General features: G+C 42.6%; 1 protein-coding gene across 1 annotated transcript in view; it reads right to left on the bottom strand.

Moving 5' to 3' along the window:
• The window catches only part of SEMA3G (semaphorin 3G), a 102,409-nt gene that overhangs the window by 42,240 nt on the left and 45,608 nt on the right, over window positions 1-14,561 (bottom strand). The window contains exon 3 of the mRNA XM_084839701.1: window positions 12,132-12,194. Coding sequence (XP_084695827.1) covers window positions 12,132-12,194 — 63 coding nt within the window. The remainder of the gene's footprint in view (window positions 1-12,131; window positions 12,195-14,561) is intronic.

Here is a 14,561-nt window from a genome sequence, read left to right as displayed (position 1 = left end):
GTGTGGTGGTGGGGGAATGTAGCGCGGGGGGGGGGGGATGACAATGGCAGGAAATGAAGGAGACACACAACCTTGATCTGGACAAACCAGTCATTTAAAAAGGAAGCATAGCTAGTTACGCAGCAGGATGACAAATGACCATTCATGAGTCTGACCTGGATTAATTGCTCCCTTTTCCGGAGCAGCAATCTTTGGCAGATAAGCACAGAGCAGTCAGGGAGGCTATTGAGGCACCTCCAGATTCCGATGGCCTCTAAAGATCTATCTATCTCACAACGCAGAGGAAGAACTGTGTGTATCACTGTAGAAAAACAGGCCCTTCATCACTCCCACTCCTATCCTGGCCTCCTTGCTCCAGTCTCTCCCTCTGCATCACCTCATCAAATGGGACACACTATATCCTAAATCTGATCTCCCTTTTAGCTGCACCACTTTTTAAAATTATTAATTGTGTGCCTTGAGAGAACTGAACCCTTCACTTTGAGTACACAGGTTCAATTACAGGCCAAAGTTGGTACCCACCTAAGGCTACACAGGGATTAAAAAGTGAGACATCGGTCTGGTTCATAGCAGGGAGGTATTACACCTTACCCAAACATCACAACTAAGCAAAAGGTTTGAGATCTAAATATGCTCAAAAGAAATAAAGCATTCCTTAAACATCCCCTTCAAGGAGAACTCTAACTCATCTTCATCCTATTTATTATTTTGACAGAGATTGTGGTTGTAATTCACATTTAAACGCCACCAATTATTTATTTGCTAGTCTTCCAGTGGATAATTAATTACACTGCCAACACCAGTGATTTCATGAATACATTTTCATTTTTTGCTAAAGAATGTGTCCCATTCAAGCAGGGACCTGGAGCATCAGCACTCAGCAGCCAGGGGCTGGAATTTTAAGTCAGGAATTTATACTGAGTAATTCCCATGTATTTATCCAAACTTTTGAAATGGAAAGTATTTTCCATTCCAAAACGTAATAAAAGCAACCAATGCCCCCACCGCCTCCACACAAGACGTTTATGTCTTACTTCTCTTGTTTAGTTTCTGAAGAGGAGCGATTCATTTGAATTATTGCATTACTTATCGTGTCCATATCTCGGGCTTTGATTTCCCCCTTCAAGTACCATACCAGAAAAGACAGTGGATCAATCAGTAAAGGATAATGTGTAGTTACTTTAATAGTTGCAAGTAATTTTCATCAGGAAACTTTATTGTCATATCAAGATCTCTTTTCCAACATTTTATGAATTGTGATTTAGCAAAAGTTTGCTGATTTAATACATTACAGTACAGCTAACAGTGAACTTTTTGTACAAGAACGAGATTAATTTTTCACATAATGATTGATTTATTGGATTGCTATCTTTTCTAACTTATTGGAGGAATTAGCAACAAAACTTGAAAATACTGGAAATGGGAAAGGTTAATATCCCCATTTTGGAAATCTTCAAAATGTATGACATGAAAAAGTCATTTTTAAAAACAGTTCCATAACTTTGCATTCACTGACATTTTTTTAAGCTCAAGAGGGGCAAGATTAGAACAACATTCCAGTGACGTTCTAATACATCTATTCCTATGTTAAGTTAAAGCAAAGCAGGGGAGTTTAGCATCAAGTTACCCAGATCCTTAGTCCAGATAAACAACCAGAATTTGCTACTGATAATCTAATTGCTTTCATACTCCCATTTCCCTTTCCTTAATAATAAGAAAGTTGGCTCTGAACCTCTTGCTTCCATTGCTTTAGCAACGGCCACTGCTGTTTTTCTAGTGACATGAGGAGTTCTAATGAGTCTATTTAATCCTGTCAACCAAGATTAATCTCTGTTTCCATTTAGCTGAATTATGGCGTTTAAAGAAGCCTTCTGACACTCCTCGTCTTGCAAACATACTTCAAGAGTGACTGGTTTTTCTCAGGCAAGAGGGCACCAGTGTTAAATCGGGAAAGTCCAACCACAGAACCTGAATACAAGCAACACGCAATCTAGCTCCTATCTTCCCATTTGCATCTTCTCCCCCTCTCCTTACTAGCCAACAGGCACCTGAGGCACCTGATTGTGGCAGGAACTTTTAAAAAGAAGAGAAGATGCATGAAGTGATGTGAAATTGAAGAACCTTTATAAAATTAATTTTAAAAAACAGGGTGCTCAGAATTGTTGCTTCCTCACCCACATGACTATGTCACATCCACTACAAGATCTATACACATACACCGTTCTGTAACACCCCCCTCTCCACTGCCCCCAAAGTGTTGAAAGTTGATTGAAATTTTGCATGCAGCTTACAGCTGAAGAATAATGATTGGGTAAGTGCTAAGAGCCTCCAGTCTGGAAACACTCATTCACAGCACCAGAGATAACTTATTTCTTCTGTTATTCATTGTGACAGTTTTTGTCTAATCTCTCTAAAAGCATTTCTGCATTGATGCTTTTCATTGTTCATTGCAACGAACAGGTGTAAGGTAGTCTGGTTTAAGTTTAGGTGAATTTGCATGGCCAACTCACAGGATTAAGGTGCAGTGGTAGAAAGGTTCTTACAGAGCAAATAATTCAAATGGCTCATAAATCACAAACTAGATGAAAAAAGTAAAACAAAACTCCAGGGTTAGTAGCCAATCTGTTCTGGCCAAGTGCAAAGAATTTCTGCTTCTGCCAACCTGTCATCAGCACCAACGCTTGGTTCATTAGCAAGATCTAGTCCAGCCACACAGGAGTTAAGGATGGGTGTTGAACAGAAAAAGGAGGAGGGACAAGGCAGAATAGTAGCCCCTGTGATCCCTTGGAGATCTAAAACAGCCTGCTCTTTGCTATCATCCCTGATTGGTTTTTAATGTATTAAATGATCAAATGGTAAGTCAAATTTATTACAGAGCTTTATTTTACATAAGTGGATGGATTAAATGGTAAACTTAGGATATGTCTGGCAATGTGCCCATGAAAAGATTTAACAGCATCATAGGCCACAGCTTACGAACCCAGTGAAAACTGGACATTTCACTCTGAACTCTGTTTAAAAATGTCAATATAACTAACAGGCTGGATGATGAAGATAAAGGCATTTTATCTTCATTAAATCAATAGATCTCTAGTGGCCAGTATATTCCTCAAAGTCAGTATAATTACTGTTTCCATTGCTCTCTTCCTTCCAAGATCTGTATTTTAAATTTCTGCATTGCTGCTAGGTTTTATTCTGGTTTTATTGTTATATTGTGGCTTTACTGTTTTTAAATTGTATATTGTTTTACTGTGTGCTTTTTGGTTTTAATTTCTGTGAACCACCCAGAGGGCTTTGGCTATTGGGCAGTATAGAAATAAAATGAAATAAATAAATAAATAATAAGAAAGATGCTATTGGTCAAATTCCCATTTATCCTGCTAAGAGCAGGAATACTGTACTACCCTTCTCAGAGGCCATTTGCCACTGTATACCAGTTGCTCCGGAACATGAGCCGATGGGTGGTATTGCACTCATGTCCTACTTGTCAGCTTCCCATAGGGCACTGGTTAGCCACTGTGTAAACACAATGCTAGACTAGATAGGCCTTTGGTCTGATTCAGCAGGGCTCTTATGTTCTTAAATGGTTCGTTTCATGGATTCTGTCTTTTTGTTTCTGTAAAATTTACCTCCTAAAATATCAAGGAAGAGGAATTTTTAAAGGCTACCTTGGAGCCTGCAGCCATTGGTGACAGATTGCAAAATAAACACGCGGAGGCTGAAGTGAGTGATGGCCACTCTTGGGAGCAATTACTTTGGGATGGACTGTCAACAAGGGGTTAGGATCCCCTCTTAGGCGTCCTCAATTTCCCCATCGTCTCAGATTATGTTTTTAAATAATTACTTGCATGACTGCAAAGTGAAGTGATAGTTAAAGAACAGACGCTATGTGGCTGGAAGGAAAATGTGCAATGAATCCTGCAGCAAAAGTTCCATTAATATTTCCCTTGTTTCTTCAGGGACAGACCAGCAGCACTAATGGCTAGTCAGACTGGGCAACCTGGGTGAGGTTTGTAGCCTAGGCTTGAGCTCAATGAATTGCTCTGGGCAAGTCAGCCTCAGTTCCCTACTATGAGGATGAATAATGTAAAGACAGGAAAGCTCTGCAACTATGGGAAAAGCACCATAAAATGATACCAAGCATGAATTTGTTTATTAAAAATATTTTTATCTGCATTTTATACCCAAATAAGGTACTCAGAACAGTTTACAGTCAAAATACCATAAAAACAAACCCAAACAAAAACAGCAGCAACAATCTAAAAGAATTAAACAGCAGCCAACAAAAATCAAGAACAATGAACAGTACCACAAAATGCACTTTCCCACAAGGCCATTTTCTGCCCTGAAAGGCAGCCTGAAATATTAGAAAGAAAGAAAGAAAATTTTAGCCCGCGATCTGAATGCACCCAATGATGTGGAAAACTGGATGTCCCAGGGCTATGAATGCCACAACAAAACTGCTACTGAATAGAAAGCCCGATCCTGTTTCCGCATCCTCTGCATTTCATAGATAGCCTTCCTCGATAAGTGCAGCATGTGGGCAGGTTTATGTGGTAGGAGATGGTCTTTCAGCTATCCAAGTCCCAAACAGTTTAGGCTTTAAAAGGTAGGAGCTAGCACCTTGAATTGGACCTAGAAACTAACTGGAACCCAGTGCAGCTGATATATTGATGTATTGTGGTCAAATAGCCAGATTCTTATCAGCAACCTCACTGCTGCATTTTGCACGACTGACATTTCCAGACACTTTTCAAGGGCAGTTCCGCATAGAGTACATTACAGTAGTCCAATTTGGAAGTAATCAGGACATTTGTAGCTGTGGCAAGATCAGCCTTTCCCAGGAAAGGCCATAATTGGCATACCAGCTGAAACTCGGCAGAAACTCTCTTGGCCACAGCCACCACCTGACTATCCAGGAGCAAATCCAAACTATGCGCCTCTCCTCCCACCCCCACCCCCAGTGACATTGACTGGGATCGTTGCCCCAGTGCTGCTTAAAACAGCCCTGGAATAGCAGTCTTTTCCTCGAGGAAAAGCGGATGTCACTCCTGAGCCACACAGAGAGCAGCAGAGGGCTGCAAGTGGCCTGTGGGCCATGGGTTTCCCACCCCTGTTACAGACACATTCATGGAGAAAAGGCGTGTATCAGCCTCCCCCACCCTGGTGCCATGCTGGCTGGGGATGATGAGAGTTGTAGTCCAATGTATCTGGAGGGCACCAGGTTGGGGAAGGTTGGTCTACTGCCTTGTGCCACGTTCATTGGCAGTAGGCCACTGAATATGATGTTGGGGAGAAATATCAGGAGAGTCAAGTCCTGCTTGTGGGTTCTCCGAGAAGCCACTATGAGAAGCAGGAAGCTGAACTTGATGGACTGTTGGTCTGATTCAGCCAGACGCTTCTTATGTAATTGTATTTCCCTTGTAATACCTCTGAACGGGGAACCATTTTAACTCTCTGTGAAGCCGTCTTTGCGGCTCTCCTGATTTCCCTGCCACCACCTTGACTGGGAACTTCATATGGATACTCAGGGCGGGCAGACACTGCACTTGTATGCCAGGGGTGCTTCTGTGTGCATCTCTTCATCTCTGCCTGACTGCTCCCTCCAGTATCATAGAATCATAGAATAGAAGGGTTGGAAGGGGCCTATAAGACCGTAGAGTCCAACCCCCTGCTCAGTGCAGGACTCTAAGTCAAAGCATCCCTGACACTTGGCTGTCCAGCTTCATCTTGAATGCCTCCAGTGTGGGAGAGCCCACTACCTCCCTAGGGAATTGGTTTCATTGTCGTATTGCTCTAACAGTCAGGAAGTTTCTCCTGATGTTCAGCCGGAATCTGGCTTCCTGTCACTTGAGCCCATGATTCCGTGTCCTGCACTCTGGGATGATCGAGAAGAGATCCTGGCTTTCCTCTCTGTGACAGCATTTCAAGTACTTGAAGAATGCTATCACATCTCCCCTCAGTCTTTTCTTCTCAAGGCTAAACATGCCCACTTCTTTCAGTCTCTCTTCATAGGGCTTTGTTTCCAGTCCCCTGCCCTCCTCTGAACCCTCTCCAGTTTGTCTGCATCCTTCAAGTGTGGTGCCCAGAACTGGACACAGTACACAAGATGAGGCCTAACCAGTGCTGAGTACAGGGGAACTAGTACTTCATGGGATTTGGAAGCTATGCTTCTATTAATGCAGCCCCAAATAGCATTTGCCTTTTTTTCAGCCACATCACATTGTTGGCTCATATTCAGCTTGTGATCGACAACAATTCCATGATCCTTCTTGCTTGTAGTGTGGTTGAGCCAAGTATCCCCCACCTTGTAACTGTGCATTTGGTTTCTTTTTCCTAGGTGCAGAACACAGTATTTATCTCTATTAAATTTCATTCTGTTGTTTTCTGCCCAGCACTGCAGCCTATCAAGATCACTTTGAATTTTGTTTCTGTCTTCCAAGGTATTAGCTATCCCACCCAATTTTGTTTCATCTGCAAATGTGATAAGCATCTCCCCCTCTCCTTCACACGTTGCTTCCTGTGAGGTCACAGGCAGGTGAGCGACACACCCACAAGGGCTGGGCTACACGCCCCATGGGCAGGACTGTAATACCGAACCCAGTGTGGCTGTGGAAACAGGTCAGTAATGGAGCTGGAGTAAGCAGGAGAAGTCGGACTATAACCAGTCTCAGAAGAAGTGTTTTTTCTGTGATAAAATGCGGGGCTGCTGCTGAATGGCCAGGATGCCACAGAAACACAGAGACCGCATCATGCAGCCAGGCTGGAGTAAATTGCTGGTGGAAACATAGCCCAGGACTGTTTTGAGGTAAGTCATCAGCTGAGGAAAGCTTCAAGGGTTGGATCCAGACTACTTACAGTACAACCACTGAAATCAATGAGACTTAAATTAGCCATGACTAACTTAATTCCCGCTGATTCCAGTGGGTGTACTCTGAGTATGACAAATCTGGATCCAACTCCAAGTTTGTAAACCATTTGTACCTTTGAGAGACAGGTGTGTGCCCCTACCCCCCTTGTTGCATCTCAGGTGCCCTCACCTATGTCTCTGGCACCCCCAAATTGTAGGAAACTTCCTGTCACTGGTTTTAGTTACTTCTCTATTTAAGAAGTCCTCCACCTGCCCATGTCTGCAAAAACAAGCATATCTAAAAAGGAAAGCTACGTGCCGCATCTAGCAGTGAGCAGATATGTGAATCTGGCTATAGCTACGGGAGACTGGACCATGTTGTTGTTGTTCAGTCGTTAAGTCGTGTCCGACTCTTCGTGACCCCATGGACCATAACACGCCAGGCCTTCCTGTCCTGCGCTCTCTCCCGGAGTGTGCTCAAGTCCATATTCATTGTATCGGTGATGCTATCTAGCCATCTCATCCTCTGCCGTCCCCTTCTCCTTTTGCCTTCAATCTTTCCCAGCATCAGTGACTTTTCCAGCGACATTTCTTTATGCATTAGGTGGCCAAAATATTTGAGCTTCAGCTTCAGAATCTGTCCTTCCAATGAGCACTCAGGGTTGATTTCCTTTAGGATGGACTGATTTGATCTCCTTGCAGTCCAGGGGACTCATAAGAGTCTTCTCCAGCACCACAGTTCGAAAGCATCAATTCTTCGGCACTCAGCCTTCCTTATAGTCCAGCTCTCACAGCCATACGTTACTACTGGGAAAACCATAGCTTTGGTTAGACAGACCTTTGTCGGCAAGGTGATGTCTCTGCTTCTTACTATGCTGTCTACGTTTGCCATAGCTTTCCTCCCAAGGAGCAAGCGTCTTTTAATTTCATGGCTACAGTCACCATCTGCGGTGATCTTGGAGCCCAAGAAAATAAACTCTGTCACTGCTTCCATTTCTTCCCCTTCTATATGCCAGGAAGTGATGGGGCCAGATGCCATGATCTTAGTTTTTTTAATGTTGAGTTTCAAACCAGCTTTTGCACTCTCCCCTTTCACCCACAACAAGAGGCTCTTGAGATCCTCTACGCTTTCTGCCATTAGGGTGGTATCGTCTGCGTATCTGAGGTTGTTGATAATTCTCCCGGCAATCTTAATTCCGACCTGTGCTTCATCCAACCCGGCATTTCTCATGATGTACTCTGCATATAAGTTAAATAAGCAGGGCGACAATATGCAGCCTTGTCGTACTCCTTTCCCAATTTTGAACCAATCGGTTGTTCCATGTCTGGTTCTTACTGTTGCTTCTTGACCCTCGTACAGGTTTCTCAGGAGACAGGTAAGGTGGTCTGGTACTCCCATCACTTTAAGAATTTGCCACAGTTTGTTGTGATCCACACAATCAAAGGCTTTAGCTAGTCAATGAAGCAGAAATAGACGTTTTTCTGGAATTCTTTTGCTTTCTCCATGATCCAGTGAATGTTGGCGATTTGATCTCTAGTTCCTCTGCCTCTTCAGAACCTAGCTTGTACTTCCGGTAGTTCTCGGTTCACATACTGCTGAAGCCTAGCTTGTAGGATTTTGAGCATCACCTTGCTGGCATGTGAAATGAGCGCAATTGTGCGGTAGTTTGAACACTCTTTGGCGTTGCCCTTCTTTGGAATTGGAATGTAAACTGACCTTTTCCAGTCTTGTGGCCACTGTTGAGTGTTCCAAATTTGTTGGCATATTGAGTGCAGCACTTTAACAGCATCATCTTTTCATCTAACAGCTTTGTTGTAGGTAATGCTTCCTAAGGCCCACTTGACTTCACTCTCTAGGATGTCCAGCTCAAGTTCAGTGACCACACTATCATGGCTATCAGGGACATTAAGATCTTTCCTGTATAGTTCTTCTGTGTCTTCTTTCCACCTCTTCTTAATCTCATCTGCTTCTGTTAGGTCCCTGCCTTCATTGTCCTTTATCATGCTTGTCTTTGCACAAAATGTTCCCTTGATATCTCCGATTTTCTTGAAAAGATCTCTAGTCTTTCCCATTCTATTGTTTTCCTCCATTTCTTTGCATTGTTCATTTAAGAAGCCCTTCTTGTCTCTCCTTGCTATTCTCTGGAACTCTGCATTCTGTTGGATATATCTTCCCCTTTCTCCTTTGCTTTTCGCTTCCCTTCTTTCCTCAGCTACTTGTAAAGCCTCATCAGACAGCCACTTGGCTTTCTTGCATTTCTTTTTCTTTGGGATGGATTTCGTTGCTGCCTCCTGAACAATGTTACGGACCTCCGTCCATAGTTCCTCAGGCACTCTGTCTATCAGGTCTAATCCCTGAAATCTATTCCTCACCTCCACTGTATATTCATAAGGGATATGATTTAGGTCATACCTGAATGGTTTAGTGGTTTTCCCTACGTTCTTCAATTTAAGCCGAATTTTTGCGATAAGAAGCTCATGATCTGAGCCACAGTCAGCTCCAGGTCTTGTTTTTACTGACTGTATAGAGCTTCTCCATCTTTGGCTGCAAAGGACATAATCAATCTGATTCCGATATTGACCATCTGGTGATGTCCATGTGTAGAGTTGCCTCTTGCGCTGTTGGAAAAGAGTGCTTGCTATGATCAGCGTGTTCTCTTGACAAAACTCTATTAGCTTTTGTCCTGCTTCATTTTGTACACCAAGGCCATGCTTGCCTGTTATCCCGGTGATTTCTTGACTTCCTACTTTAGCATTCCAATCCCCTATGATGGAGGACATCTTTTTTTGGTATTAGTTCTAGAAGGTGTTGTAGGTCTTCATAGAACCGATCAACCTCAGCTTCTTCAGCATCAGTGGTTGGGGCATAGACTTGAATCACTGTGATGTTGAATGGTTTGCCTTGGATTTGTACTGAGATCATTCTATCATTTTTAAGATTGTACCCCAGTACTGCTTTTCCCACCCTTTTGTTGACTATGAGTGCTACTCCATTTCTTCTAAGGGTTTCTTGCCCACAGTAGTAGATATAATGGTCACCTGAATTAAATTCGCCCATGCTTGTCCATTTTAGTTCGCTGATTCTGGTGCTACTTGGAAATTCCCTCTGCTCTTCCCCAGTAGTATATTGGACACCTTCCGACCTGAGGGGCTCATCTTCCAGCGTCATATCTTTTAGCCTTGTGATACATTCCATGGGGTTTTCTTGGCAAGAATACTGGAGTGAGTTGCCATTTCCTTCTCCAGTGGACCACATTTTGTCAGAACTCCCCGCCATGACCTGTCCGTCTTGGGTGGCCCTGCACGGCATAGCTTATGGCTTCACTGAGTTACGCAAGCCCCTTCGCCACAACAAGGCAGTGAACCATGAAGGGGAGACCGGACCATACTGACATTTATTTTCTAGTACTAAAATACTAAATCCAAGAAACAAAAACTGTTCAAGCTTCTGTTTTGTCTCAATAGCTGCATCTGGAGGTGGAGATGGGCATCAATTTCCAGATACATGTTATCAGGATGAAAAAAATATGACTGCGCATATTTCTCAAATTAATGCTAAAAATACATTAAACAAATAAATTACAAATGCAAACATTTTCACATTAAAATGTGGATTTCAATGCACAGAATAACGTAACAGAGTCTTGGAGAAAATTTATTTCTTTATCAGTGTATTTAGTCACTTTTCTATAAAAACATACATTCAAAAGCAACCTACAAGCTGTATGGGTGACTCATTCCAATAAAGCCTATCTTTATGTGCCTGTAGCAGTGGGAATACCTCCAAAATCCAACCTGTGGAAGCAAAACATTGAACTGCCCCTCAAGCTACTTGCATTCCCATATGCTGAGCTCCATTTCCCAGCAGCCCAAAGATATGATTATGTATGGACACATCGGGAACATGATACCTGAAGAGCTGGTTTCCTATCTACCTGGTTTTCATATGAGTAAAATGATGGCAAAAAACTTGTGATTTACAATGTTTGTGTCAGGAGTCTTCAACCTTTTTGGATCCATAAGCACATTTAAGAATTGGAGAAACTGCTGTGGACACCACCACAAAATGGCTCCCACCAAGGATGTGGCTAGTCACATAATGGCTGCCATGGGGGCCTGGCTAGTCAAGAGATGGTGGGTGGTGGGGAGAAATACCGAGGTCAGAGGCTGGGAGGGAGGGAGAAATGGAAAGAGTTGCTTCCTGTGCCACCCAATCTTCTGCCCACACAGACCTTTCCGCTTTGCTCTCTCTCTCTCCCCACCCCTAGCCTCTAGCCTTGCTCTTTCTCTCCCATTCATCCCTTTATCTTGCTGTTTCTCCCCATCCTGGCCTCTAGCCTTGCTCTTTCTCTCCCCTCTACCCCTTTGTTTTGCTTTCTCTTCCTGCCCATTGAACAGCTGATCAGTGGCAGGTTCAGGAACAGGAAGGAGAACCTGGAGCCCTAAGGTTTTTCAGTGTTTTATTAAAACATTTTTTTTAAGTGAGCACTGAATGAAGAGCTGTGTGAGCACCATTGGAGGTGCCTGCAGATGCCACATTGGGGACCCCTGGTTTATGTGGTCTTGGATCTATCACATTCTAAGTGAGCTTAATCAACGACAATCTTTACTCTTCTTTCAAGGTTATGACTACTAATCTCCAGTGTCCCATTCTATTACAGCCTGTGAAGATAATGTCTCTAACCATCTACTCTCCAAACCTCTATTGGCTTTATGCAATAAGTACCATGGTGACCCACAAAGAATTTTGGAAATTGAAGTTTGGTGAGGTGTTAAGAAATCTCAGGCCAGATCTACACCTCATGTCATATCAATACGATCCCATCATGGTGACGCTATGTCCCTCTTGTGCATTTATATGTCGCAGCACACACAATGACATCCCTTGTGGTATTTTAGGTAATACAGAATAAACAGTGGGAAATAATGCTAGAAAAATGATATGTGGAATGCATAATGTACCCCAACAGTTATCAGTGCACTTCAATACTGGTAAAAAGCACTAGTGTAGATCTACCCTCAGTCTGATATCCCCACTGTCCCTCACAGAACTATAATTTTGTGTTATCCATGGTGAAACCATGGATAAGCTCTCTGTGTAGGAGGAATGGATGGAAATGGTCAAAAGGAAAATAGGATAAATTGATAAAGTTGATTGCAGAGAGAGATGCAATTTGCCCTTTCCCAGTAGCTGCAAATTCATTTCAAATATGTCATTAGAGCTGAGCTGAAAGGCAAAGCAAATCTATCAAGATATTTTACTAGCAGTGGGGTGACTTACCACTGGGTCTTTTCCTTTCCGAAAACATTCTTCTTTCTGTCCAGGGAGTGGCGGCCAGTAAATCTGTAATGTAAGGCAGAAACGTGAGTGCAAGAGATTTGGAGAACATAACATTGGTGAGTGGGGTTCCTTGGTTCAGGAAACCTCAGGCTTTCAGGATCTGCTTCATCACTGCTGTTTAGGGCGCATCTAAAATTCTTTGTTAAATTGGTATTGATTACCAGGAATGAAATTGTTCAGCACTTTTCCTGAGAGAATGTTAGCTATTTCTCATACAAGAAGCCTTGCTCATCATACGTATGAGGAATCAGTACTAATGAACAGAGGTGGGCAAGCAGGCAGGTAGGCAAGCAGGCAGTAGTGCTTGAGTTTAACTCTGTTGTTTCCAACAAAATACTCCCCAACATGAATCAGCTTAGAGAAATAAGTTTGCAGAAGACAGAACAAGTAAAACAAGAAGCATACATCTAAAATTAGTAAAACCAGAAAGGATGTATGATTTAAGTCATCCTTACCCAACCTGTCACCCTCCAGATGTTTTGAACCTAACTCCTATCATCCCTGACCACTAACCATGCTGGCTGGGGATGATGGGAGTTGTCATCCAAAACATCTGGAGGGCACTGGGTTGGGTAAGGCTGACTTAAGGCATGGCCATACAAGTTCAGAAGCACAAAAACAGGAGCAAAGGCAGTGAAGGAAAGGAGCTAACCAAGAATAAAGTGTTGAGGAGGGGAAGACTACCAACAGCATAAGACAGGTAGGACAAAAAGAGCAAGTTGACAAAAATGTAGAAGAAAATAAAAAAGCAGCATAATTGGGAGAAGGACAAGACAGAATAGGGGCTTAAAGAGGAGCAATATGACAAGAAAAGGAATTCATACATATTGATTATTATGAAAAAAATGTCTTAACAAGAGAATAGAGAGAGTTAAGAAGGCTGGCAAAAAAGAAGGAAGTGATCAGGCAGAGAAAAAGGAGACAACACAGATCCACAGAGAACAAGAATATATTACAATACAGTTAAGGGTAGTCCAACATGTTGACTAGGAGACATGGAAACAGAAGGGTTGAAAAAACTAAGCAGAGAAGACAAACACCAAGAAGATGGATCAGTGACTCAATCATAATGAAAGTTAAAATCACCAAAGATAATAATAAGAGTAAAACATGAAAGAAAAAGAGAAAGTATTTATGTAGGGACTGAAACAAAATCTTATTCTGTTGCCTATAATGGATCTTTCACTCCATTAAATCTGATAAAATGAATATAAGATGCCAGATCAATATTTGAGAAATAAAGGAATCTCTGAGGTTATCTAAAACAAAGGACAACCATTATGCTACACTGAGTTGCAGTTTCATGAATTAGGAGAGAATTAAGATAGTTCCTTTTAAATAAGGGACATCTGGTTAACCCTAACCTGGCCTTACAACTTGGCTCTTTATCCACAATCCTAGCAACTGTTTATGCAAGCCAAGGACTGATTTATAAAGTTTGTTTTACTGGCTAATGTGCTGGCAGAGAATTTAGAAGAAACATTCCTTTTTTAAAGAAGAAGCAGGGGAGAAGGGTCTCCTTTGACCTTCAATTTCCCTTTTGTGTGGTCTGACACCTTCAAGCACATAGCAATGCACAAACAACAGTTTGATCTTGCTGTTTCTAAATAAAAACTAAAACTTACAGCTGACTAAGAACTGAACTCAGTAATACTCAAAAGCCTCCTTCCAAAATGGCTTCAAGACAAAAAGCCACATGATTAGTGATAATAAGTTTGCTCTTGTCCCATAGAACATTTCATAGGTCTGTCTTGATATGTTTTACCAGCTAGGGAATGGGATGGGTGGAGTATCTTAAACAGTAGGGTTAGTGAAACAAAAGCATGCAGAACATCTAAGAACAGAACCAAAGTTCCATTTCCTAGCTGCTATTTTTAAAACCTGAAGAGCCCAGCATTGTACTTTATAGCTACACAGGAGTTTGACAGTTGTCAAAGGAGCTGTAAAACTCCAGCTTGGCTAGTGAAAAGGGGAAACAACTGGATCTGGTTGGAAAAGACTCTATTTGTCATAGAGAGAGCTTTCCAACCCGATCCAATTGTTTCCTTCATTTCCCCACCCCACCCCCACCCTCCCATTTCCACTAGTGGAGCAGGAGTTTGACAGCTCCTTTGACAGCTGTCAAACTCCTGCACGGCTAATAGAAAACCAGTGAAAAAGGGGCGCACTTTTCAATGATAATGGGGTCCTGCTGACTTGGGGTGGGGTGGACTAGAAGGAGGCACCCCATTTGTCGTGGCAAGACTTTAAATCCAGGGGGGGGCACTCAACTAACTGGGTGACCTTGAGCAATTTCTCCACCTGTCAAAGCACTCAAGATCACCCAGTTAGCCAAGACCCCAGGGATTTAAAGTCCCACCCTGACCTTTG

The sequence above is a fragment of the Heloderma suspectum genome, chromosome 2 (genome assembly GCF_057233095.1).
Source record: "Heloderma suspectum isolate Gila_16-S chromosome 2, 16-S_ref, whole genome shotgun sequence".
Lineage (NCBI taxonomy): Eukaryota > Metazoa > Chordata > Lepidosauria > Squamata > Helodermatidae > Heloderma > Heloderma suspectum.
This window is presented reverse-complemented; position numbering and strand designations above follow the sequence as displayed.